The following is a 27,076-nucleotide window of genomic DNA, read 5'->3' as shown; positions in this document are numbered from 1 at the left end:
TGCTCAGCGGGGAGCCTGCTCTCCACACCCCCACCCCCACCTCTGCCTCCTCTCTGCCTATTTGTGATCTCTCTGTCAATAAGTAAATAAAATCTTTAAAAAAAAAGAAAAACACAAGGTGCATAGGTTGTGAGGAGAATGAGTCTTGCTAAAAAAAAAAAAAAAAACACAAAACAAAACCATAAGAACAAGCATAGTTTACTTGGAAAGTATATCCATCCTGTGACAGTATGCTTCAATACCTGCCTATCACTTTATCATTTCAGTTCAAGGGTAAAACCACCACCACCTAATAATCACAGCATATAGAATGATTGCAGAAATGTACTAAAATTAACACAGCAAAATTGGAGGTCCCACTCAATTCCCAATCAAATCAATATGGAAGCAAGTGGGGAATAGGGAAAAAAAAACCAAAGCGGGGACCCAAGAGTATGACTTATATATTAGGTTCATAAAGTTTCACTAAAGATATATATTTACAGAACAGGCAGATAAGGCAGTTATTGTCTGATTCAAAGAGGCAACAATATAGGTCCTTTTGACCAACAAATACATTACCAACTAGCTTCACTGCCTGAAACCAATGAATAACTATTTAGATTGCATGTTCACATTAGACAAAGCACTGTGCTAAGTACCATGGACTGAAAAAGAAGGCATTCTCTTGTTCTCAAGAAGCTTATAGACTAGATAGGAAGATAGGAAAACAAATGTATACACGCACATATAAAGAACAAAGTATAGAGATCAAAGAGTTAAAACAATTAGAGATAGTGTAACATATGAGTATTGCAGAAGTTAAGAAAAGGATGTCAATATGGACTGGAATACATAGTAAGAGATTCCTGATGACCCCATATATGAGATACACATTGAAGAAGGGATAAGATACAGCCAAGTAGAGAAAGATTCCATCCTATTCTCAGCAGAACAAACTAATTGAAGTCTAGAGATGACAGGCAAGACTATAATAGGATTTTCACTTTTTGGAGAGATCCAGGTGGAGAGATTATGAGAAGTCAGATTATGAATTACTTTAAATGCCAGAAAGGGAAACTTAAACGTCTTGTAAGAAAATTTGGGAAGTCAAAGTTTTTAGAATAAAGAAATGTGATAAAAAGCATAGTTAAACAGCATGACTTTAATATGGGATAGGTCATGGGATGGGAAAGGGAGAGAATATGTGTTGGGGAAGTTCACTATGATGTTGTTAGAGTCACTCAGTCGCAAAGTGATAAAGGCCTGGACTAGGTTGGTGGTCATGTTAAAAAGACTGCTAAGGGATTTGGCTGCAATTTCAAAGCTACAATGCATAAAGCCTTGTAGATATAAGGAGTAAAGCTTTAGGGTTCAGAGTCTGCAGGGAAAAAAAGGAGACAACTAGAAAAGGCAAGATAGCTTTATGGTGGAAGGTCTGCAAAATGGAGACAATAGCAGGAAACTGCAGGACTGAAACCAAGGTGTAGGCATTCTCTCCTGGAGCTCAGGGGCCTCATTCAGGCTCATTAGTGTTGGCAGAATTCAATTCCACGTGGGTTTAGGACTGAGGTCTCCCATTTTTACTGTTCTCTGCCACCAGGTACTACTCTCAGCTCCCAGAGACCAGTCTCAGGTCTTTGTCCCATGGCTGCCTCCATGACAGCAACAGAGAACCTAATTCACATCAAATCCCTCTCACTCTGTAAATCTCTCTGGCTTTCCTTTCTGCCACCAACTACTCTATCCTTTTAAAGGACTCATGCACTTAGGTTAGACCCACCCAAGCAACCTCCTAATTTTAAGGTCAATTGATTACTAACCTTAATTACATGAACAAAGTTGCTTTTGTCATGTAACCAACCTAATCACAGGAGTAATATCAGAGTGTAGATCATAGTGGCCATCTTAGTATTCAGCCTACCATATATATGGTATGCTTTGTGATGCATTCTGAGATTTCCTTCTTATAGCACATTAGTAGATTAATTAGGATTAAGTTCAGCTCTAAGGAAAAGAAAGCTCTTCCTTAAGATAGAAGTTTTCTCTCTCATGAAAACATATGGATTGGTGGTTTAGGGTTGATATGGTAGCGTCATAATCATTAAATCATTACTAAATTTCCTTCCATTTTATTGTGCGGCCATCCTCAACACATAGTTTCCCTCTGTAGCTCCTAATGACTGTGATACCACCATTCATAACATATTTATTTCAGCCAATGGAAGGGAAAAAAGAGGAGAAACCATTATCCTTAAAATATTTCCTAGAGGTTGTACATATCCTTTCCTCTGATATCCCACTGGCTAGAACTTAGTCATATGACCAAATCTAGGTGTAAGAGCCCCTGGAAGATTAAACTTTGTGTACTCTGGTGGCCAGAAACCCAGCTGACATTTGTGGGTTCATTATTAAGTAAGAAGCGTAAAACAGGTATTGAGGAAAAACTGTCTCTGCCCATTAAAAATTATTAATGTGGCTGTTTTTGTGCTTTGCTATGTTATATTATATTTTATTTTTCTATATATTTTATTGCTTCTTTTCCTTTAATTGACATACTGTATATTTTCTCTGTTGTATATATTATGTATGCACATTTCTTCTGATAATGTGGAAGTTTTGTATTCTGTTTTTAGTTTTACTGCTCCTCCTAATGGTTATCTTTGTAGTTATAAATTTATAAAATATTCATTCTCTCTCTCTTTCTCTCTCTCTCTCTCTCTCTCTCTCTCTCTCTCTATATATATATATATATATATATATATTTCTAAAATATCCTCTATTTTTTTAGCCAGTATTCAGAGCTGGTATAGGGAGAGGCAAGTGAGGCTCCTAGGGCACAGAATTTAAAAAGGCAGTCACTCTTTTGTGTAAGTGTAGTGTTGGCATCTGAGATTGAGTGCTACCTTAAATTTTGTGCCCTAGGCACCTTGCTTGCCTCACATTTAATGAGATCTATCTTTTACCCTGAGGACTTTGTAGGCACTAATTTATGGTCTCTTAGTGCTGAAGGTTTTTGTTAAATAGTCTCAGGGCAGCCTTATATATACTTAATTGTTCTGCCTGGATATCCATAGGATCCTTGAAGTCCAGTTATTTCACCTGGGTGTGTCTCAATGTTGATCAATCTTTCAACACTTTTCTTGGGATATGTTATGCTTTTCAACCTATAAATTCCAGTCTTATTTAATTTCTAGTATGTTTCTTGAATTATATCTTTGCATATTTCTTTGTTTCTTCTGTTTGGTTCTCCTTCTTGGAATAACATTTGCACTTAGATTCTTCAATTGGATCTCCTGTGCCCATCTTATATGGATTTTATTTTCTATTTCTTTAAAGCTATTTGTTTATTCCATTAATTTTCTTTGCTTTTGTTTGTTCTGTTATTCATGTGTCTTATGGTATCCTGGGCCTTATCTGTTCTTTGTGCTCCCTTCAATGTTTGCTTCATTTTCATGATTAATTTTTTCTCCTTTTTCTCATATCTGTTTTGTATTTTATTCTTTTATGTTATTTCATTATAACTTTATCACTTTCCTTTGAGCTCTCTGATTTATATACTATGTCTTTTGATGGCAATATGTCCTACTTTTTTCTGCTTGGGGGAAACACTTCTCTGGTGAGTACTTATAGGCCATTTGTTTTTCCTACTTATTTATTTTTCTTATAGTTCCTTTGAATAGAGTATGTTCTCATTCCAGTTTGATTACCACCCATCTTTGAATGAGGTTAGTTCTTCTTAGACCAGCTATTAGTAGTAGGTTCATGTAGGAGACAGCCAAATGCATTGTTCCTGACTAACAGGAATTCTCTCTGGTTTAGAATGAAACTCCTTTGGACATGGTGTGTGTGTGTCTGTGTGAGAGAGAGAGACATAGAAAGAGACCTTAAAGACACAGACAGAGCTGTTTTTGCTTTTATTTATTTCCAGCCAGTGAATATTGGAAGCTGTAGAGTGACTCAAAATTCAGCCTCTCTCCTCTATCATTCTTCAAAATGATTACTACAAAGATGATTTATGTATGTGTTTCATGGTTAGTACTTGAACTCCCTTTGGCCCATGGAAACTTCCACCAACAGTCTCTTAGATCCTATTCTTCTTTTTCCAAATAAAGGATTGTTGGTTTATTTCACGATGTGAGCTGATTACTTTGGGGAAGCATGCTCTGCTTTGTCTGAAAACTAGTCATCCCTGAGCATCTTCCTATACTCCTTGATCACTATTGCACTTGGCAGCATTCATTCATTCATGTAGTTTGGACATAAAGTTATTCGTTTCTTACATTCTCTTTGTTGTATTTAAGTAATTTCAGAGAAGAGAAAGAATAGGGTAATTTCGCTCTGCCATTCAAAGAACATAAGTTACCTCTAGATTTTCCTTACCCCAAAACGTCTTTCTTCTCTGCCCAGGTGACAAATTTCTACTTATCCTTTAAGTCTTAACTCAATTGTCAACATACTCTATGAAGCTTTATCTGACTTCCTCAGGATAACTCAGGCACTCTTTCCTCTATGTTCTCATTGTATTTGGGCATTGTTATAATACAGGACATATTATATCGAATTTTCATTGTTTGCATATCTGTTTTTCTACAAGTCTGAGTTTTCTAGGCAGAGGCTGTGATTTATTGGCTTTTTTTATCTCCACCACTTGCTGAACAAATAGTAAGTGTTCAATAAATTGTTGAATTAGTGAATGAATTCCAATCCTTATTCTGTAATTACATAAGAGTTGTCTTTCTAAACTACAAATCTTATCACATTGACAATTAAATTGGTGGCTCCACATTTTCAGGAGAAAAATATCTAAACTCTTCAGCATAGCTTATGAGGCTCTTGCAAACTGGCCCCAAATTATTTTCATGTATCATGTATTATCTGTCTCTGTTAGCATGCTATCACATAGCCAGATTCAATTTCTTGCCATTTCTAGAATATGCCATGCCCTTTAATGCCTTTGTGTTCATACACATTCTGTTTGCTCTGCCTGAAATGTCCTTCCTTTTCTTTTCTGCTTTGGAGATTTGTATTCATACCTCAAATATCACCTTCTATGTGAAGGATTCCCAGATTCCCCTAGTTTGTTATTTTATTCTTTATGCTTTCATTGCATGCATCTTGCATACATCTTTCTTATAAAACTTACTATATCACACCATAATTATTTATCTATTTTGTTTACTCCCCAACCCTGTCCAATGAGGGTGACCTTCTCAAGATCAGGGAAATGTCTAATTGTTCTTTTCTGGGTTCCCAGTCCTTTGCACATGGTAGGTGCTTGACAAATGCTTACTGAATAAATAAATTCTAGCGTTAAACAGACTTTAATAAATGTTAACAGATCTTTTCACTTTAAATTTTAAAAAGCATTTTTCCTCTACTTCTATCTTCCAGACCCTTCAAATGACTTTATTCACAGAATCAATTCTGAACATAAATAATGACTTGCAGAAATCATTTGATGAGCTTGCTTTTATAGAACTGCTCCACTACTTGGCAGTTACCCACAAACCTGCATTTGAATTTTTCCAAGTGTGGTTTACTTCGGTAATCTTAACTAATGAATTAGATCGACCATGCTGTGATCCAATCAAACCCGTGGTGATTGGCTGTCTTGACAATTGGAAAAAAATATTGATTTTATTTTTGTCAATTGGCCTAGTAGTATAAAGATAGGCTAATAATGCCATCAGAATTACTTTTATCAGCACCATTAGGTCTTAGGAAGTACGCTGCTAAATAGAAGTCTGGTGACCACACTTATTTTTAATCATCTCTCCCCCTACACACCCCAAATCTCTCCTATAATGGGTGTCATGCTCCCAAAGGGAATTTTTAAATGTTTAATAACTTAAAAGGTCTTACAAAATGGTAATAATGTTTCAGACAATATCTGAAATAAAGCAAATTCAAACATGGTGGTTAATTATGTTTAAGGCATCAAATTGATCCTCTTCCCTTTTTAATTCACTGGCATATTCAGCATGCTGCTAATTATATAAGGTATATCTTGTCACAATGACTTGGTCTATGGTAGATTAAGATTGCAACATTTATATTTGATAGTCCAATCATATATCCATAATACATTTAGAAAATATTTTCCAGAAGAAATCTGTTTCCCTTCTGAACCAACAAAACTAAATTTAACTGAGTTTCTTATTAAAATTCCCCCTTTTGTAAATAAGTTCACCATTCCTAACTTAATTACTTAATTATTTTGGCTAGAGGCACCTGGGAATTTAAATATTTCTGGAGTCTAGATGAGTAATTAAACGTATGAAGGCTTTAATTTGGTATGGGGTACATTATGTGGGAAAACATTTACTACTATTTAAATGTATATACAATCCCCAAAATGTGTAAAAAGTTTGAAGTTCATTTCTTTATTACTCTCATAATAACCACTGAGGTGTAATGTTAATATAATAAGACTTTAAGTTGTGGAAAATATGTGGGATAAATATAACCAGTAACTTAAATATTGTTCATAATGCAGTATTCTGAGAAATGATTCTGCCTCAAGAAAGTACTTGGTTTTCTTATGTCCATATCCCTCTCAGGTTAATTAAAAATGTTATTTTATCATATCTATGTTGGAAAATGTGACATTTAACACGACTAATTTATTTAACAGAAAAACATAAACAAATTGCTGACCTAATTTTTCTGCCACACATTTTGCATATTTGTACTTCACACCTATCACATAGAATAAGAATTATATGACAAAACAATTAAACACTGTAAGAAATTAGAAACACTATTTCTTTCCTTCAAAAACCACAAAGTTCCTCTTTCTTGTAAATGGGTAGTACATTTTAACTGCACTAAAAATAGGGACCACCTTAAATAAATGCAAGAAACAAAAATAATCAGTCATGAAAATCATAAATTTGGGGAAATGGTAATTATTTACATGATAATATGACCAGATTCTCTAAGATTACTTTATCTCATGCAGCAGGTAAAACTAGGAGATGATTTGCATACAATGCTTTAGAAACGGGCTTCATGAATATAATAAGAGAAACCTGAGTCTCCAACAGAGCAGTAAAAAATCTACATCCTTAAACAAGCTAGCAAGCACTCAGATGTACCATGATAAGGCAGCAGCACTATGTATTCAAGTTACAAGACCTGTAAACATATTATTGGAGAATGATTTTCTGGAGCAAAACAAAAATTGAACTGGCATGGTGAGGGAAAGAGCCAGAACAGTGAAGAACAAGCAGCAGTCTTTTCTCATCCATATCAGGACTGTGTAATAAATTACTCTCTTCTCTCTCATACTGTCAGGAGAAAACGATGTTTAGATTAAACCTCGCTAAGGCCTAAAAGGATAATTTGTCAGTATTTTCCAGTTTACTACCAATGCAGTATTGATTTGCTAGGGCTCTTCTTTCTATTTTATTTACACTAATTCAATCTGGAACAACTGAAACCTAACTTCTTAGAAAGCAAGATATTTCTTTATTTTAAGTCTCACAGGCCCAAGGTATAAGGTACAAGAAAAAAATGTCCAAATTATTCTTTCTAGTTCTTGTGAGTAAAGACCAGCATCTAAATTGGAGGGAAACTATTATCAGAGAAAACCACTTTTCTGCTGAGATTTACCTTGCGTTAATTTCTTTTTATAAAATTGTGGCTCTTAGGAGAACGTGATAAAACAAACAAACAAACAAAAAATTCCAAAGGACTCCAGTTCTAGGCAGCTGCTTAGAAACCAGAAATAAAACAGAAACATCTTGATAAACTTTGTGGATGAAGCTGAGAAAAATGTCAGTATCAGTTTGATGCACATATGACAGAGCTTAGGGACAAAACTATACCTGAGGAAAAAGATAAAATTCCTTTCCAAATCTTTATTGTTTGCCACACAAGTTATACAAATCAACAAAAGGTATCCTATAGGTCCAGGACTAAAATGAAAGCAGCCAAAGGTTAAAATAATTTCTGCCCATATGTTGAGGGCAAATCAAAAAATATATCAAGTACTTAATCCATGGAGTTACTATTGTCTGTTTCCTTTCTTTCCTTTTTTGTGTTTGTTCAGTTTTAGTCTGCCTTCTTTCACCTTCCTGAAGTCCCCTAGTGTCAGCTGTGGCATTGTTTTGACACCAGTATGAACAGAAGATTGGTGAAAATGTCATGAGTTGACGGTATTATGACTCATTCAAAGCTAAAATGTTTGAACTTCCAGTTCCCACTCTTTTTTTCAGACATTTCCTCAAAACACTGACATAACATGGGATTAGTAACATCTTACTTTAACATCTTATACTTTCTTATCCTAGTTTTACTTTAGACTTGACCGTCCTAGAGACTCACATTTCTTGACAATTTTGACTGGATCGATTGATCAATTCTAATCAGAGTGCTTTTTAAAAAGTCAATTGATGCATTATTTGCTAAAATATATTGAACCTAAATAAAAGGTTCAATAGTTTCCACTGGAATGACCAGGCAATTCAGTCAGACAATGTATCAATTTAGGCAATGTCTTAAATGAATCAACTTATTTGAAAATTTTGACTGACTTGCTTATTTTCATAAATCACTCAAAAAGATACATGTATGTATTTTATTTATGTACACACAGTCCATTGGTATTTGTTATTTCTTAGCCTTAAAACCAACTATGCTGACTATAAAGTTCTCCTACAATTCTCATTTGTCTTATAGTCTAATTGAGATTGAATATGGTTATGTCTACATGCATTGATTTGGCATATCAGTTGCTGCTGTTTTTCCATGCACAGATTCATTTGAATATTCTACCTATACAAGCGAGTACAGTCATCACAAACTGAAACTAAATGAATCTAGGAAACCAGAAAATAGGTGACAGATTCAACTATTAATTAAGGAGTTTCAAAACTATTGACTTCATTGAGCTGATGGACCAACTCATTCGGAAGCCAAATTGGTTTACACATAAAGACAAAGCCCTAAAAAAATCCATTGTGCAAAAAAAAAATAGTTCAAATAAATTAAAAACGGTTATTCAGTTCTGTGTAAAAGGACAGCCAAAATGTATATACCAAGAATTACATATCTTTACTTAATCATTCAAAAACATTTGCTGAATACTTACTTACTGTTGAGAACTATTCTATGAGCTATAAAGAGTTCAGTGAACAAAACAGACAAGGATCCCAGCCCCTGTGGAACTTAACGATTCTGATGTGGGAAACAGAGAATAAGCAATAATCACACTACCTTGGTAAATTATATAGAAGATGATATATGCTATGAAAAAGAAAAGAAAAGGTAGAGCCAGGTAAAACATACTGGGACTTTTGGGGTTGGGAGTGAATTTGCAGTATTCTGTAGCTATGGCTCAGATTAGGCCCCTCTGAGGAGGAGACAGCTGAACAAATGTTTGAGGATGTATGAGAGTTAAATATGTGATACCTAGAGGAACAGAGTTCCTAGCACAGGAATCGGCTAGACCAAAGTCCTTAAGGCAGATGTGTGCTGGAAGGGTTTTGTTTTGGTCTGGTTTTTTGGAGGCTGACAAAGATGCCAGTGTGGCTAGAACACAGCTAACAAGGGGAAATGCAGAAGGAAGTGAGATAAGAGAGAAAGCTAGATCATGGAGGGCAAGTTAGACCACTGTAAATATTTTACTCTGAAATGAGAAGCTTTGCAATAGTTTTAGCAGAGTTGACTTCCATTTTAAAAGGATCACTCTGGGAAACAGAGAACTGTTAGAGGCTGCTGAATTAACACAGGTGACAGATGATGGTGGCTTGGATGAAGGTGGTAGCACTGGAGTTGGTGGTAAAGGAAGAGTGTTTGCTGAGAGTGGATTTAAGTTACAAGAGCAAGAGTTTTCAGGATGACTCCAAGATTTTTGGTCCAAGCAAGTGGCATCAACTGGGATAGGCAAGTCTGCAAGTGAAGCAAGTCTGGGGTAGAGGGAAGATTAGTAGTTCGGTTTTGGACAAGTAAAAATTAAGATGAGTATTAGATAGTGAAGTGGAATTATCAAGTAGGTAGTTTAAGTTGGATGTTGGAAATCTTGGCTGAGATATGAATTTGGAACTCATCAGTGTATTAGATAGTGTCTTAAGCCTCAAGAATGGTCTGAGATCACCAAATGAGTGAGTGTTAATGAAGATTCTAGGACAAAGAATGAACACTGGGTCCTCAAAAACATTAAAAGGTCAGAGAGAAGAGGAAGACTCAGCAAGTAAGATAGAGAAATGACCACTGAAATAAGAGTAAAATGAAGAGCATGGTAGCCCAGAAGCCATGTGAAGAAAGCAGAGAGAACTCACAAATTTGGCAGGGAGTGGGATACTCCCCAATTTTATACTTTTTTTGTTTTGGTCTTTGTTTAGCAGTGGTAACCCAGGTTATGAAGCACAGGTAGAAGATAAAGGTTTGGATAATTTCACAAGACTGCCATTTTTTTTACAGTAAAAGTTATTAAACCTTTGCAGAGAAAACTTGTATAGGCCACACAATCAATCTGGCTGCAGAACTATTTCAGCAAATATAAACTTGCCAAGGAACAATGAAAATAAAGGATCAATGATCTTAAACTAGTTTTGCACTTACAGACATCAAAATGAAAAATTTTTAAGTGCGATTTTCAGATGATGGTGGCCAGAAGAGAGGGAGGCAAATCATAAGAAACTCTTAACTCTAGGGAACAAACTGAGGGTTGCTGGAGGGAAGGTGGATGGGGAAAGCGATAACTGGGTGATGGGCATGAAGGAGGGCACTTGATGGAATCAATACTGGATGATATAGGCAAATGATGAATCACTAAATTCTACCTCTGAAACTAATAAAAAAATAAAATTGAAAACAAAATGTCAAAAATATGGACTTTGGTGAATAAGGAAATTTTATTTAAAATCAACCACTTAGCATAATAGCCATTTGCTCATGGAAACACAATTGGGTGTACACTTTTGAAATTGTTAAATGGTAAATACATGTTTTTTATTTCAAAGGAAAACAGCACGGTATATATTACATGAAAGGTTTGGAATTTGCAGCTGCCTTTTTGTTTTAGAACTGCTAATTTTGTCTGAGAAATTTGAAACAAAACTGCTGGTCCACTGGATAACAATGTTTCCATGTCTTGTTTCCTGTGTAAGATAGAAACTTGATCTCCAAACACAGCTTTTTCAAGAAAAGTAGAGTACCCTCTTCCACCTATAGAGCTCTAATTTCATGTTGACAGTCAGAATGAGCAAGTGACTTAATAGTAATGTAAAGACCAAAATGTTACCCTCAGTCTAATAGATTTCTCACTTTGTTTTTAGAAAGAATACACACCAAAAAAAGCTGTGTTAAAGAAATAAATCAAGAGCTAAATCTGGGAATTGCCACAAAGGGAATAATTTATAATCCTATGTTTATAGGGAAGGAGGGTTTTTTTTTTTCATTTCTTTGAAACATTGGAAAGAGCTCTAACTGGCAATTATTGGTTATTTTAAAATGTAGTTTGGAAAGTAAGTGAGTTGCATTTATTCCTCTCTGATATCATTTTCTTTTTATTTAGTTTTTAATTATGTTAAATAAAAAAATTTAAAAACATAGTACAAAGTTCTAAAGGTACAAAAGAGTGCATAGAAAAACAAATCTCTCTCCAACCTCTGCCCCACAGTCACCTAGTTCCCCTCCATAAATGTAATCAGAATTATCCATTTATTGTGAATACTCCCAGAGAAATTCTATGTATGTAGAAGCATATATATATGTATCTCCATTAAAAACTACACACCAAGTGTAGTGTGTGCTAGACATCAGTTTTTTTTTGTTTCCTTTTTTTGTTTTGTTTTTTAAATCATTTTTTAAAAATTTATTTTCAGCATAACAGTATTCATTGTTTTTGTACCGCACCCAGTGCTCCATGCAATCCATGCCCTTTCTAATACCCACCACATGGTTCCCCCAACCTCCCACCCCCCCACCTCTTCAAACCCTTCAGATTGTTTTTGAGAGTCCATAGTCTCTCATTGTTCACCTCCCCTTCCAATTTACCCCAACTCCCTTCTCCTAACTCCCCATGTCCTCCATGCTATTTGTTATGCTCCACAAATAAGTGAAACCATATGATAATTGACTCTCTCTGCTTGACTTATTTCACTCAGCATAATCTCTTCCAGTCCCGTCCATGTTGCTACAAAAGTTGGGTATTCATCCTTTCTGATGGAGGCATAATACTCCATAGTGTATATGGACCACATCTTCCTTATCCATTCGTCCGTTGAAGGGCATCTTGGTTCTTCCACAGTTTGGCAACCGTGGCCATTGCTGCTATAAACATTGGGGTACAGATGGCCCTTCTTTTCACTACATCTGTATCTTTGGGGTAAATACCCAGTAGTGCAATTGCAGGGTCATAGGGAAGTTCTATTTTTAATTTCTTGAGGAATCTCCACACTGTTCTCCAAAGAGGCTGCACCAACTTGCATTCCCACCAACAGTGGAAGAGGGTTCCCCTTTCTCCACATCCCCTCCAACACATGTTTCCTGTCTTGCTAATTTTGGCCATTCTAACTGGTGTAAGGTGATATCTCAATGTGGTTTTAATTTGAATCTCCCTGATGGCTAGTGATGATGAACATTTTTTCATGTGTCTGATAGTCATTTGTATGTCTTCATTGGAGAAGTGTCTGTTCATATCTTCTGCCCATTTTTTGATATGATTGTCTGTTTTGTGTGTGTTGAGTTTGAGGAGTTCTTTATAGATCCTGGATATCAATCTTTTGTCTGTACTGTCATTTGCAAATATCTTCTCCCATTCCGTGGGTTGCCTCTTTGTTTTCTTGACTGTTTCCTTTGCTATGCAGAAGCTTTTGATTTTGATGAAGTCCCAAAAGTTTATTTTGGCTTTTGTTTCCTTTGCCTTTGGAGACATATCTTGAAAGACGTTGCTGTGGCTGATATCAAAGAGATTACTGCCTATGTTCTCCTCTAGGATTCTGATGGATTCCTGTCTCACGTTGAGGTCTTTTATCCATTTTGAGTTTATCTTTGTGTACGGTGTAAGAGAATGGTCGAGTTTCATTCTTCTACATATAGCTGCCCAGTTTTCCTGGCACCATTTATTGAAGACACTGTCTTTTGTCCACTGTATATTTTTTCCTGTTTTGTCGAAGATTAACTGACCATAGAGTTGAGGGTCCATATCTGGGCTCTCTATTCTGTTCCACTGGTCTATGTGTCTGTCACTTTAAAATTTTTATTTATTTATTTGACAAAGACACAGTGAAAGAGGGAACACAAGCAGGGGGAGTGGGAGAGGGAGAAGCAGGCTTCCTGCTGAGCAGGGAGCCTGATGCGGGGCTCGATCCTTGGACCCTGGGATCATGACCTTAGCTAAAGGCAGACGCTAAATGACTGAGCAACCCAGACACCCTGACATGTAATTTTAAATACACAGTTTCATTTTTTTCCCTTTCATTGAAAAATTGGCAAGAAATATTTTAAAGTGAATCACCTAGTATAAGTGAGTGAACAATGAAACTGCTATTTTCATGCTTTGCTAATGCGGAGCTATGAATTCAGAAATAATTTCATAATATGTATCTTGGGTCTTAATGTAAACATTATTGAAACCAGTTATTCTTGTTGTATAAGTCTATCATAAGGAAGCAGAACAAAGCAAAGCTTTGATCACAAAGATGTCTATTGTAACATTTTTATAGTAATGAAATACTGGAATTGTCAATATCCAAAAATAAGGTAGAGTTCCCACAGGCATTGGCTTCGGCTTAAAGTCACCAGCTGAATTCAGATGTAATAAGAGACTATCTAGGTAATAAGAGCCTATCCTTTGAAGCTTTGAAGGCAGGCACTGACTTCTCCTCTCTAGCTACGAAAGTCCTAGCTGGCATCATCTTTCAACAGAAGATTGGTTTGTGTTCATTGAAAATCCATTGTTTAGTGTAGCCACCTTCGTGGATGATCTGAGACAGATCTTCCGGATAACGTGCTGCAGCTTCTCCATCAGCACTGGCTGATTCCCCTTTGCTCTTATGCAGTGGAGATGGCTTCTTTCCTTACCTCATGAACCTACTTCTGCTAGCTCCAAACTTTTATTCTTCAGTCTCCTCACCTCTCTTAGCCTTCATAGAACTGAAGAGAGTTAGGGCCTTGCTCTGCATGAGACTTTGGCTCAAGGGAATGTTGTGGCTGGTTTGGTCTTCCATTCAGACCATTAAAACTTCCTCCCTATCCACTATAAGGCTGTTCTGCTTTCTTACCATTCATGTGTTCACTGGAGTAGCACTTTTAATTTCTTTCAAGAACAACTTTTCCTTTATATTCACAACTTGGTTAACTGTTTGGTGCAAGAGCCCTAGCTTTCAGCCTATCTTGGTTTTCAACATGCCTTCTTCACTAAGTTTAATCATTTTTGGCTTTTGATTTAAATGAGAAACGTGATACTCTTTCTATCACTTGAACACTTAGAGGCCGTTGTAGTTATTAATTGTGTTAAATTCAGTACTGTTGTGTCTTGGGAATAGGGTAGCTGGAAGACAGGGAGAGAGATGGGGGACTGTCCAGTTGGTGGAACAGTCAGAAGACACAACATTTATTAAGTTCACCATCTTATATGGGCATGGTTTGTGGTGCCGCAAAACAATTACAATAGTAACATCAAAGGTCACTGATTATAGATCACCATCACCAATATAATAATAATAAAAAGGTTTGAAATTTTGAACCAAAATGTGACATGCTGTAGAAAACATGGTGCCAACAGACTTGCTTAAAGTAGGGTTGCCATAAACCTTCAATTTGTACCACACACAGTATCTGTGAAGCACCAAGATATGCCTGCACTGTCATTTATTCCTAGTGAGTATATGCTCAACCATATTTTTTCTTACATTTTCTAACCTCTTAATCTACTGGGGCACCTGGGTGGCTCAGTCCATCAAGTGCTCAACTCTTGATCTAAGCTCAGATCTTGATCTTAGAGTCCTGAGTTCAAGATCTGCACTGAATTTGAATTTAAAAAATCATAATTTTTTTTAAAAATCTATTGATAAGCTAATTCTGTGAGCATATTAACTCATTTTGGCTTCTTTCATGTTATTTAATGTACTAAAGAAGTAAGTGGTTAAACAATATATCAAGATCAGTTACAAAGACTAATAAACAATTCTAATATACTTTAATATCAACATTATTCATACTATATTTAACTTCTTTTACATTCAAGTTTGAGTTCATGTAAATATATCCATGATGCATACCACATGTATACATATCAGATATTTAGATTATTTGTGTGTAGATACTTAGATTCTAATTCAAAGTTAAAATAAATTTTCAAGCAATTTGTTTTTAGAATTGGGGACATTATAATGTTGATAACTACTTCTATACTGCCTATCACCTATCCCTCCTTCTACATGGATTGTCAGAAGTCATAGAGTACAGATGATTGAATTTGATCACTTAAAAAAATAAAGTTCTACATCTACACAAACACACACACACACATCCTATGAACCTATTTCAAAAGGTAAATGACAAACTAAGAAACAAGCATAATATATGACAGCAAGGATTTTTAACCTTAATATATGAAGTGTTCTGGAAAAATAGTAAGAAATATAAAAATTCAAATAGAAAAATGGGTGAAGAATGTCAAAAGACAATTCAGAACCAAGGAAATGCAAATGGTTCATTAACATATAAAAAGGTACAAAGGGTCCTTCATCAATAAAATGCAAAATAATAGCACAAGAAGATACCATATTTCATCTAGCAGATTACGTATTAGAAATCTTTTATATCACTGTCAGTGTTGATAAAGACATGGGAAAACAGGCACATTGGTAGGAAGATAAATTGGTTGTTTAAGGGGGAAATTTAGTAATATCTATAAAAAAATACTCAACATACATATCCTTGACCCATCATTTCCACTTCTACAAAATCATCCAATAGGTGTGCAAAAAGATGTGTATAAAGATGTTAAGTGCAGCACTGTTTTTAATAACAAGACATCAGAAATCTACATGTCCATGAATAAGGGAACTGACTAAATAAATGATACAGAAACAGAATATTACACAAGCATTAAAAAGAGTGAGACAGATCTATATATTACAAATATGGGAGAACGTCCAAAATAGAATATTAACTAGAAGAAGTTATTAGGCTTTTTATAGTATGTTTACCCATTTGTACATGTACAGAACATTTGGGGAATGATACATAATACACTGTTAACACTGGCCACCCCTCAAGAGTGGCACCTGAAGTGTAAGAGGGAGAAGGATTTTTCGCTTTAAGCCTGTGTTTACTGTTTCAATTTTTAAACCATCCGCTGATAGTACTTCAACACTACAAAAAATACTAGTTAAAATAACCTACAAAAAGAAAATATGAGCTCATTATATCTAACTTTATAATGGCTTGAATTTCAATAATATCAAAATTGTTTTCGATTGTAAGATTATCACAGTCACCACAGAAGTGTCTCACCCACACATAAAGTAATCTCAATGACTTACACACTTCCTGTGATCGTGTAACATCTCCAAAGGAGCCATTACAAAGTCAACTGTGCTGTCTTATACATGCCTAATGGGTCCAGCAGAGCCATTAGGATGTCAGTTATACGGCAAGGCTCCTGCCAAAGCTATTACCAAGTCATTGCATTGTTTCACACACTTCCTTTGACATTCAGATGGTTCCTGAGGAACTGTTATCATTGTTAGGGAAGTGTCCTGTACAACTTACATTACCAGGGGAAAACAAAAAACCAAAGGAAAGAAATGTAGAACAAACAAACACATTCCCTCCATTAAATGCACATGAATGGCCCCACGTGGTCAAATATCAGAAGGAATGACTCCTCATTTGGGTATAACTATCGCATGTCATTCAAGAAACCCAGGTGTTAGGCTGGCTATTTTTTCCTATTTTTTCACAACTCCTGCCATTCTGATGAAGCAGTTTAGGGTCTGAGAACACCATATGCATGGCTATGATGGCATGGTGTTTATTGGTAGCACATGGTATATTACCAGGTTTCTGTGATATGCAGTACAGAAACAACAGGGAGCAGTATTAATGGATTTTTTTTGGCTATTATGGGATTATATCAGATAATCCCTTACCTGTAAAGTTCCTGAGCAGCATATAGGGAGTGCAGCTGCCCAACAATCATGGAAATCAACAGGGCTTTTGGGTAGTTGAAATCCCAGTTCTACCTTAAGGGGCTACTACAATGACAACAGGAAAACAATGGTACAAGTGATCCTTCAGCCACGTCTGAAGTACTTCATTGAATTTCTTCTCACAGTCTTCTATACTTGGCAGAACAAGATTGTTGGCTACTGAAATGATGTATTATTGAAGGTAAAACAAGTGCATGGCATTTTACCCAGATGGAAATGAGCAGAAAGTAGGCCAGACCCTCCTAGGCTAGAGTTTCCTGGGACACTAGATATTTCAGAAGTCACTTGGCAGGTCTGGTTAATCCTTGCCAAGAAAGCCTTCACCTGGAGGCACCTACCCCAGATTATGCACATAATAAATTCTTCCTGAGTGATAGAAAACCACCACTAACACTGACTGCGTGTTTAACATATGTCAGATACATTGTGAAGAGCAGTATATTCATTTTCTCACTTAATCCTCACAAAAAAACTGCAAAGGTAATGTCTCCACTTGACAAAGAAACAGGCTTGGAGAGCTTTAGGTATCTGTTCAAGGACACGCAGCAGGTAAATGGCTGAACCAGAGTACAAACCTAGGTCTACCTTATACTATAAACCATGTTCTTTTTTTTTTAAAGATTTTATTCATTTATCTGACAGACAGAGATCACAAGTAGGCAGAGAGGCAGACAGAGGGAGAGGAAGCCGGCTCCCTGCTGAGCAGAGAGCCCAATGCAGGGCTCGATCCCAGGACCCTGGGATCACGACCTGAGCCGAAGGCAGAGGCTTTAACCCACTGAGCCACCCAGGCACCCCTATAGACCATGTTCCTAACCACATACTCTATAGAGAGCAAAATTTATTTAGATTGCATTAATATAACCATTTTTACTGTGATAAATGGTTTGAGATCACTTGCATTCTCACAGCAAACTGCACCTATCTTTATCACAGTATTGATTGGAATATATTAAAATTAGCTCCTTCTCCTCTCTAATAGACCCATTTGGGTATATGTGCCCACTTGACTCTGACTGTCCTGCATTGAGAATTGCTCTAAGAACCCAATGGGTGGGTTCCCACAAAGCAACATTTGTATTACTGACCTCACTCCCTGGGTGTAGCTGATGGGTCCTGTGGCAGATATCTGACTCAAGCTGGGAAAATTATCCTGCTTCCTTGGAATTTAGAAATGGCACTGAAGGGCACCTGGGTGGCTCAGTGGGTTAAGCCTCTGCCCTCAGCTCAGGTCATGATCTCAGGGCTCTGGGATCAAGCCCTGCATCAGGCTTTCTGCTCAGCAAGGAGCCTGCTTCCCCCTCTCTCTCTATCTCTCTTTCTTCCTACCTCTCTGCCTACTTGTGATCTTTCTCTCTTTGTCAAATAAACAAATAAAATCTTTTTTTAAAAATTTTTTAAAAAAAGAAATGCCACTGAAAATTATCAGGTTAATTTCAACTTCTCTCCTGAACAGAAGATACATAAACTGAGGGATTGTGTGCAGTTTTAGGTGTGTCTTGAAAATGGAGATTTAGAGGAAATCAACCTGCAGAGGCAGGCAGGAAGGAACTGGATTCAGAAGCAAGAGGCAAAGTCCAGGCAAGTCTTCTGATCTAATTCCTTCCTGTTGTCTAGTCACTCTTGCCCTGGTGCCATGAAGCATTCTCAGGTTCTTTTAGATAAATGTGGTTTTTTCTTCAAGCTATGTCAAGTTGGTTTCTGTTCCCTGCATTAACAGTAATAAATGATAATGAATAATCCTAACTAACAGGGCCTCAATCCCTCACACTAGACTGTATGTTCTTTGAGATTGGGGATTCTATACTATTCACCTTTTACCATATCCCCAGTCTCCAGTACAGAGCTTAGCAGTGAGTAGGTGCTCAATAAATATGGCTTGCATAGGAATATCATTATAAACAAGAATATAGCTATAAATTTTTTCATGATTTACAGATCATCTTTGACTTACATGGGGTTATGGCCTGATAAACCCATCATAAGTTGAAAATATTGTAAATCGAAAATGCACATAGTACAGCTAACTTACTGAGCACCATAGCTTAGCCTACCTTAAACTTGCTCAGAACACTCACATCAGCCTACCGTTGGGCAGAATCATCTTAAAGAAAGCCTATTTTATAATACAGTGTTGAATAACTCACATAATTTGTTGACTACTGTACTGAAAGTAAAACAAAACAAAACAACAACAACAAAACCCAGAACGGGTGTACCGGTGCAGAATGTGTGTAAGTGTATTGGTTGTTTACCTTTGTGATCAAGTGGCTGACTGGGGGCTGTGATTGCCACTGCCTAGCATCACGAGAGGATTGTACCTCATATCACTACTCCAGGCAAAGATCAAAATTCAAATTCAAAGTAGAATTAATACTGAATGAGTATTACTTTCTCACACCATAAAGTCAAAAGCATGTAAGTCAAACCATTGTAAATTGGGGACCATCTGTATACTTTATTAGTTACAGGTTTAAAATGCTTTTTCTTTGTTTCTCTCCATTTAGCTTCTTGATACGCAATTTCATTTTCACTTTTTATAATCCAACTGTTTCATTTAGGCCATATGTGAAAAACACATTCTTGGAAATTGATTACCCAAATTTAGCTGCCCATATCGTTTATTCCTCCAGTCTGAGGTATTGTCAAATGTAATTATGAGGGGTACCCTAGTTGCTGAGGTTGATGCTCAAGTAGGACTGCAGAATCCTTCTAACAAATGCCCACTGGATCACCTGTCAGAGGCAGAGCTGTGTTTTAGAGGACCAGAGGTTTGACCCACCAGCATTTCTATCCTTGTAAGATCAAAGAAGAGCTACAAAAATATATTGCCTCTCAGTTTTATTTTTTTCCTCAGGGCAATGTTGGTAGTACGGTGAAATGGGAATGGTGAAGGGGTAAAAATGAATAAAGAAGTATGGTTGATAGCAAAGTGTCCTGCTCACAGGCCTCAGGATGAAGCTAACTTGAGTAAATCTGCATTTTTCCTAAACAGACCATTAAGCATTAATAGACAATTGACTTAGGACAAATCTGAGGGAATGGAAACAAACTCCATTAGTGTTCTGATCACCCTATGAAAGCTGAGAAATCTGGATTCCCTTCTGCTACCCTATGTTCTCCTTCCCCTCCCCTTTGCTTCAGGCAGCTCAGTCCAAGAGTATCAGTGTTAAAATGGATGGCTATTTATTTTAATCCCTGAAAGGTTATAGTATGTCGGAGACTTAAATTCAATTAAGGGTAACCAAATAGAATTTGCGAAAATGAGAAAAAATAAACATTTTGAAAGGCTTAACCAATTAATGAAATGAAAGAAACAAGTCCTTATAGACATGATTTTGAAATATGAGTAGGATATCCAAGTCATAATCTAGGATGGACAGAATTGAAAGCATCCTTGAAATCGTGTCTCAGAATCTGTGTCAGTTGAATAACTCACCCAAATTAACAATTTCCCCCAATCTTCACTTTTCTCCCACATTTATAGGAGTGAGGCTTAAATTGTCCTAAGCTGGTCTATGATATTTTGGCCACTGCTTCACCAATAATCCCCAAATCAGAATGTATAGGAGGACAGAAGTGAAAGAGTCACTGACACTAACTGAGGCACAGGGATGGGGTGGCATGGAGTCTGAGACAGTAAAATACATAAACCTTAAAAATTTATGCCATTTTACTCTTTTCAAATATAGTATATACAAAGTCAGATTAATGAAAAAGATGCCCTGCTAGGCCTCCTTCCATGAATGGATGAGATCAATGGGAAATGAATAGCAACATTTGCACACAAACATCAAGTTCCATTCATTGAAAATAACTATTTCTTCAAATTAATATGCTTTTAGAAAAAACATTTATATTTTCATCTTAACTCAAACCTCCTCTGTGAGAACTTAGGGAAATGTTGAAGACCACTCACACCTGGTTATAACCGATTGAAAGTTTATAGAATCAAATTGGTGAAATCATACTATAGATCATAAATTAAGATTCTAAATTGTATACTCTTTATTGAAAATTAGTAGTAGGAGTCAGAGTAAGATGTATAGAACTCTCACCAAGAAGGAAAAAGTCGTTTAAGTTCACATTATATGTGAGTCAAGGAAGGAAAGAAATGGCTATTTGGAAAATAATCAGTTGCAATTCAGAAACCCGCTAGTTAAGTGCAACTGATTATTTTCTAAATAGCCATTTCTTTGCTTCCTTGACTCACATATAATATAACAAGAGAATCTATTTTGCAGAGTGATCAGAAGATCATATGAGGTAAAGATACAAAGTGTTGTTTTTAAATTGTGTTGTGCTGATCAATAATAATAGTGAACACTCAAATTGTACTTACATGTTACAAATATTATTCTAAATCTTTATATATATTAGTTTATTCAATCATCACAAAACCCTCATGGTAGACATTAATATTATCCTTATTTTACAGGTGATGAAATTCGGGCACAGAAACTTTATAGAACTTTCCCAGCGTTACACAGCTGGGATTCAAACCTAGGTCCCCTGGCTCCACAGTCCAAACTTATAATTACTATGCTGTACTACCTCTCAAAAGTTGAAATCATTCTTGGAGGTACCTATTGGGCCAATAGAGTCTTGCAGTGAAGATGAGTTTTTAGCAGACTCAGTCATTGGTTTTCCTTAGCAGACCATCCCAATTTTGTGATATCCTATCCAGTTCCTAAAATAAACCATAAGGAAAATAAACCTACAAGGAAAATAAAGGATGCATGTCCTTTACTCCTGTGTCTTCCAGCTCTGTCTCAGTAAATAGTATTACACGGCCAAGGTAGACAGATGGTTGATTAGACTGAGGGTCAAATGAAACTGAATAGTTTCATTCTTGAAAGTCTCTAATACATCCAATGAATAAGACAGTGATACAGTATAGAGGCTCACTCCAGTCATCAGTTCTCATGGTGGGGGGGAGGGGAGGAGAATGTGCATTTTAATAAAGCTCATTCTGATATATCTTTCTTTGATCCCTTTCCCCCTGCCACCTTCCAATTTTGAGTCATTGCCTCGTGGTCAGATATGAGGATTCCCCCTCCCCCTCAAAAGTTTGATTTGCATCAAAATCATTTATAAATATTGCTTTCTTTCATGCCTCGGGAAAAGAGGCAAAACCTAATGAGCGCAATGAAGACAAAAGTAAAAAGGACACCAATACTCCTCACTGAAAAAATGATACAATATAAACAGAGGTTTACAGGGAAGAATGAACAACATTTTTTTCATTGAAGGTGCTATTTATAATTGATGACACGGATATAGCAGGATTCTAAACCCAAGCCAGAGCATCTGAAGAAAAGACCAAAGCCATTTGCTAGGTGTTGTAAAGCTACGACAATATCTGAATTAAATTAATGACTACAGCCATGCAAAAAATCATAGATAACGTAGGAAATCATAAGGCCAAATGCAATTCATCTTGATTTAAGATCTACACCTCCATGCTAAATCAATGTTTCCTCAGCTTAGATCTTGTCCTTGTCCGGAGCTCTTGCCTCACCTCTTCTTCACTACCAACACACACACATGAAGTTTTCCAGAGAAATGCAAACCAATAAACAGCCAATGAACTAATCTTTGACAGGTTAAATAACCAGCCCTGTGTGTTGTTTGTCGGGGGGCAGAGTTCCACTTTGTGGGGTGGGTGTCAGGGATGGGGTGAGGTAAAAATAATCAGTGGAAATATTTGGATACACTTACCTTGAGTAGACCCAGCTTGAGCCTCCATGTCGCAACAAACAGGAGAGAATTTAAAACCTGTAATATTAAACATTTTAAGAATTAATCCTTATCCAATGTATCTGGGATTCCTCAATCTTTAATCCCTACCCTTCATCTGGTAGTATTTTTTAAATAACAGATTCAATGAAATATGATTCACATATCATAATGTTCACCTTCTTAAAATGTATAATTCAGTAGTATTTAGTATTTTCACAGAGTTCTGCAACCATCACCAATATATTGGTGAATTACTCCATTACCTCAAAAGAAACCCCATACACCTAGAGTCTTATGGAAGTGGAAGAATGGTGGAAATCCATGGAGAAACTTCTTTCATTTTAATGTTTTAATGCAGTGAACTGCTATATAACTTCGTATGTCAAGATCAACATGAGGTACAACAAGAAGTCTCAGTGATGTAGATCATCTAACACCCTTTTTACATAAATTTGGTCATTTTTTTCCTGTTTCACAGCTGAAGCCCAGAAAACTTTAGAGACCAATCCAAGGTCTCATTACTTCCATCTTAATGCTCTTTCACTTATATGACTATGCATACATAGATCACCTATGTTCCCTTCTCATTTCCATAATTCACCTCCTACACTCTTGGCCAAAGCCAGCAATACATACATACACACGTACATGAAAATAAACTAAAAAAAAAAAATGAAGACTCCAAGCATACTTGGTGATATTCCAAAATGTTATGGTCTATCATAAAGGAAATTATATTCTAACTAGTGGGCAAATGGTCATTCCTGATTATATCATTGTGGCCAGGGTCCCCTATGGGCTGAACAAGGCAGAGGAGGACAGAATAGAAAAAGCTGTAGGTATAGGGTGGCTGGCTACCTCTCTGTCACCTGAGAAAACACTAATTAGCCACTGCTAACAGAGGAGACCTGTGGTCACAGTAATGGGACCTATGAAGTTTATACAAACAGAATGAAGAGCCCAGACTAATGTGTTTAATAAGCATTAATGTGCTTTTGGATTTTGTTCTTCAGTAGGGACAGAAGTAAAATAAATTAACCTCTTCCCACCAATTCAAAAAGACAAAATTTTTCTGTTTCTAAAAGTTCTAAAAAGAGAATATATAATAGTAATTTAATGATATTGGTATTATTACTTAGTGTCTGGCAAATGGCTGAAGTTAATTTACCTTTTGGGTTTTTTTTTATTGTTTCAGTCTAACCTGGTTAATTTGAATCTGTCTGTACATTTGACAGGTTAATCTGAATTAAAACAGAAAGCACATACAGAACAAGCTTGGTATACAGTCATTCATCTCATTGTTTATATGTTGATATAAAGCCAAAATACATGAAATGAATACTTTCTGTAATAAATACCACTAGTAATGCACCGGAAAATAAAGATGAAAATAAAAGGTGAGTAATAAATACAACATGCATAGTATCGATGATGACATGAGATTATTTCCTTTGGGGGATCACCAGAAATAAAAAGCATTTTATCTATTGTTACAAATAAGTGTGTCTATTTTCCAGATTCTTGGGTACATACCTTGTCCATGGGAACCCACTAACCTGCATTTCTATGCTGTACATTACATGAAAGATAAGCAGACAGAGGGAAGAAAAACAAATCAAAGGCTAAAAACTGCATTTTCTCTGGGTTTTACTTAAACAGTATAGATAGTTCTATTACCATTCTCCCCATCCGACTTCCTTTCATGGTCTGTATCAGTCAAGGACAGTGCAGAGTTGGCCCGGCTGGACAAACAGGAACTATGCTCTGATTTCATCCCCCGTATCCACATTCTCAGAGCATGATCAGGTGAGGCCGCACCTTCGGTCTCTGTGTCCACATCAGAGCCCATCTCTAGCTGGTACCCATGCCGAGGAACACTATGCATGTCTGTCTGGTATCCAGAACACAGAGTGTGAGGAGTTTCACAGAATTCCATCTCTGAGAAGAAACGAAGTTCACAGGAAAAGTTTAGAAATAGGAAGAAAGATCTGATAAAATTCTACTTTTTATCCTTACGCCCTGCCCCCTCCCCGCTAGTAATTACGTGTTTTTGCAAACTTAGAATTCTGGCCTTTTTATTTATGGTAGCTAGGATTCTGTGCTTATTTTGCACTTCTGTAGCTTAAAATTATGCTCCTGTTGATTCTTACAAGGCTCTGGAAAAAGCATGCCCAAAATAGCTTTATAGCTACAATTTTAGGTTGCACAAAATGTAATGAAATAAGTGAATGCAGACGAGTATAAAGTGTAGAAAGCTGTCCTTTAAAAGATATTTCTCTTCTAGGAAGAATATATATGATCTGTAGAGCACACCTATGCTTAAAATAATAAAATTATTGGCTTTCCTAAGTATTTCATACACATTAGGGTTAAGAATAAATAATTCAATGTGAAAAATCTGGGGAAAAATGTTACATATTTAAACATACTTCTCTAAAGTATGTTTCCCAAAACACATTAGCTTAACCACCTGAAACTATGAGTGTTTAATATCATTATTCTCCATAGTCTCCAAAGGAGTTTGAGGCCTACCTGAGGCTAATGATTCTGTTTCATTCATTCATTTCATTCATTCATTTTAACAAATACATAAAAAATATTCAATTGTATATTACACCTTAGCAGAGCTTCACAGTTTGGATTCCCCCCACCCTTTCCCCCCAAGTCTTAGATCCATATAATGCTTAGGATATTACAGATGATGTAATGAATCCCCTCTTTTTACCACTGAGGAAAATAAGGTCCAAAGTGTAGGTATCATTTGTTTATTGCCCATGGCAGGTAGTAACAGATCCCTTTTTCCTAAAATACCCATCTGGGCACGGTGTCCGCTAGACACTGGTGAAACCCCATCCACTTACTGCATGTATATCAGGCATTCAGTCTTACAGTCAATTTTGCATTCAATTATGGCAAGGTGTCAGAAAGGGGGAAAAATGCTTTAACAGCCCCTAATAAGTTAATGAAAAATGACCACATGCCAAGATATATCATCTGAAATGTCCATGTAATACTTAGATAAGGTAATCCAGGGATGTTGTACACTATATAGGATTTTCTCAGACTGACATCAGAGACAGGGTATGTCATTTGGCTGGGAAGAAGCTTAACTGAGTGCATCTAATCCTTAGCACATATCAATAAAATGCAAACCCTAAAATGAATTCAATCCTTTGACTACAGAAAGTGTTAGAATTTATATAGACAGACCATACATTAGATAGAAGAGTGCAGAATATGAATATGTTTTAAAAATAGCTGTTTATGTGACATATAATTGCCAAAAAAGGATTTAACAAATCAAATCTTAATGCTTATTTAATAGCCATTAGGTGCTCAGCACTGTGCTCTATGAAACAGATATCGTGGGCAGAGAAGGCTACGATAAAGTATTAGGATAATTCAATTATAAATTAATTTTCTCAGGGTTATAAGTCACTGTTAAGCTCATTACTTAGGATTTCTGTGCTGCATGTTTCTAAGAGTAATTCTGTTTTTCCACAGAAATTTGTCTAAATTCCAAAGCAGTAATTAAAAATAGACATGTTTTCTACCTGTCAAACATATAACCTCAGGAAACTGTGCTTCTCCATGACATAGGGCTAAAAGCAAAAATCCATTTTGCCCAATATAAATCTTAGTGATCTAGAATATTGTGATCAGTTAATATTCACGCCTCTTAATTTCACAATGTTTCATTATCCAATCCTACTGTGCAATTGTTGCTACAGCAACCTAACCATGAACCTGTCAGCTTAAAGCTGCAGGAAAGGAATTTTATACAGGCCTGCATTCACTCCCCTAGACCAATGCTTCCCAAACTTTAGCATGTTTCAGAATCACCTGGAAGGCTTCTTAAAATACAGATTGCTGTGCCTGCCCTCCAGTTTCAGTTTCTGATTCAGAAGACTGGGGAATCTGCATTTCTAACAAGTTCCCAGGTAAGGCCTATGCTCCTGGCCCAGGAACCACACCTTCAAAACTCCATCCCTGGATATTTCCTGAAGTCAGTGGGAGCCAGGAAAAGGGACAAAGTGAGAAAACAACTTTACTGGGGCATTACCAAAGATTCTGCAGCAACCAGCTGTAATTCTATTTGGAGACACAAGAAAGAAAGCGCTTGAATTGAATTGCTATGAAGTGTCCCCATTTATTTCCCCTGGATTCAGGGCACTAATTAGGAA

The 27,076-nt window shown here is 36.4% G+C and overlaps 1 protein-coding gene across 6 annotated transcripts in view; it reads right to left on the bottom strand.

Moving 5' to 3' along the window:
* TENM1 (teneurin transmembrane protein 1) overlaps positions 1-27,076 on the bottom strand; it is a 785,443-nt gene that overhangs the window by 455,873 nt on the left and 302,494 nt on the right. For 5 of the 6 annotated variants that reach the window (XM_047716031.1, XM_047716030.1, XM_047716033.1 and 2 more), the window contains 2 exons: positions 24,570-24,830; positions 22,872-22,928 (listed from right to left, as the gene is read on the bottom strand). In XM_047716031.1, coding sequence (XP_047571987.1) covers positions 22,872-22,928; positions 24,570-24,830 — 318 coding nt within the window. The remainder of the gene's footprint in view (positions 1-22,871; positions 22,929-24,569; positions 24,831-27,076) is intronic. The other variant, XM_047716035.1, reaches the window with a different exon arrangement.

This window comes from Lutra lutra, chromosome X, assembly GCF_902655055.1.
Source record: "Lutra lutra chromosome X, mLutLut1.2, whole genome shotgun sequence".
Classification (NCBI taxonomy): Eukaryota; Metazoa; Chordata; class Mammalia; order Carnivora; family Mustelidae; genus Lutra; species Lutra lutra.
This window is presented reverse-complemented; position numbering and strand designations above follow the sequence as displayed.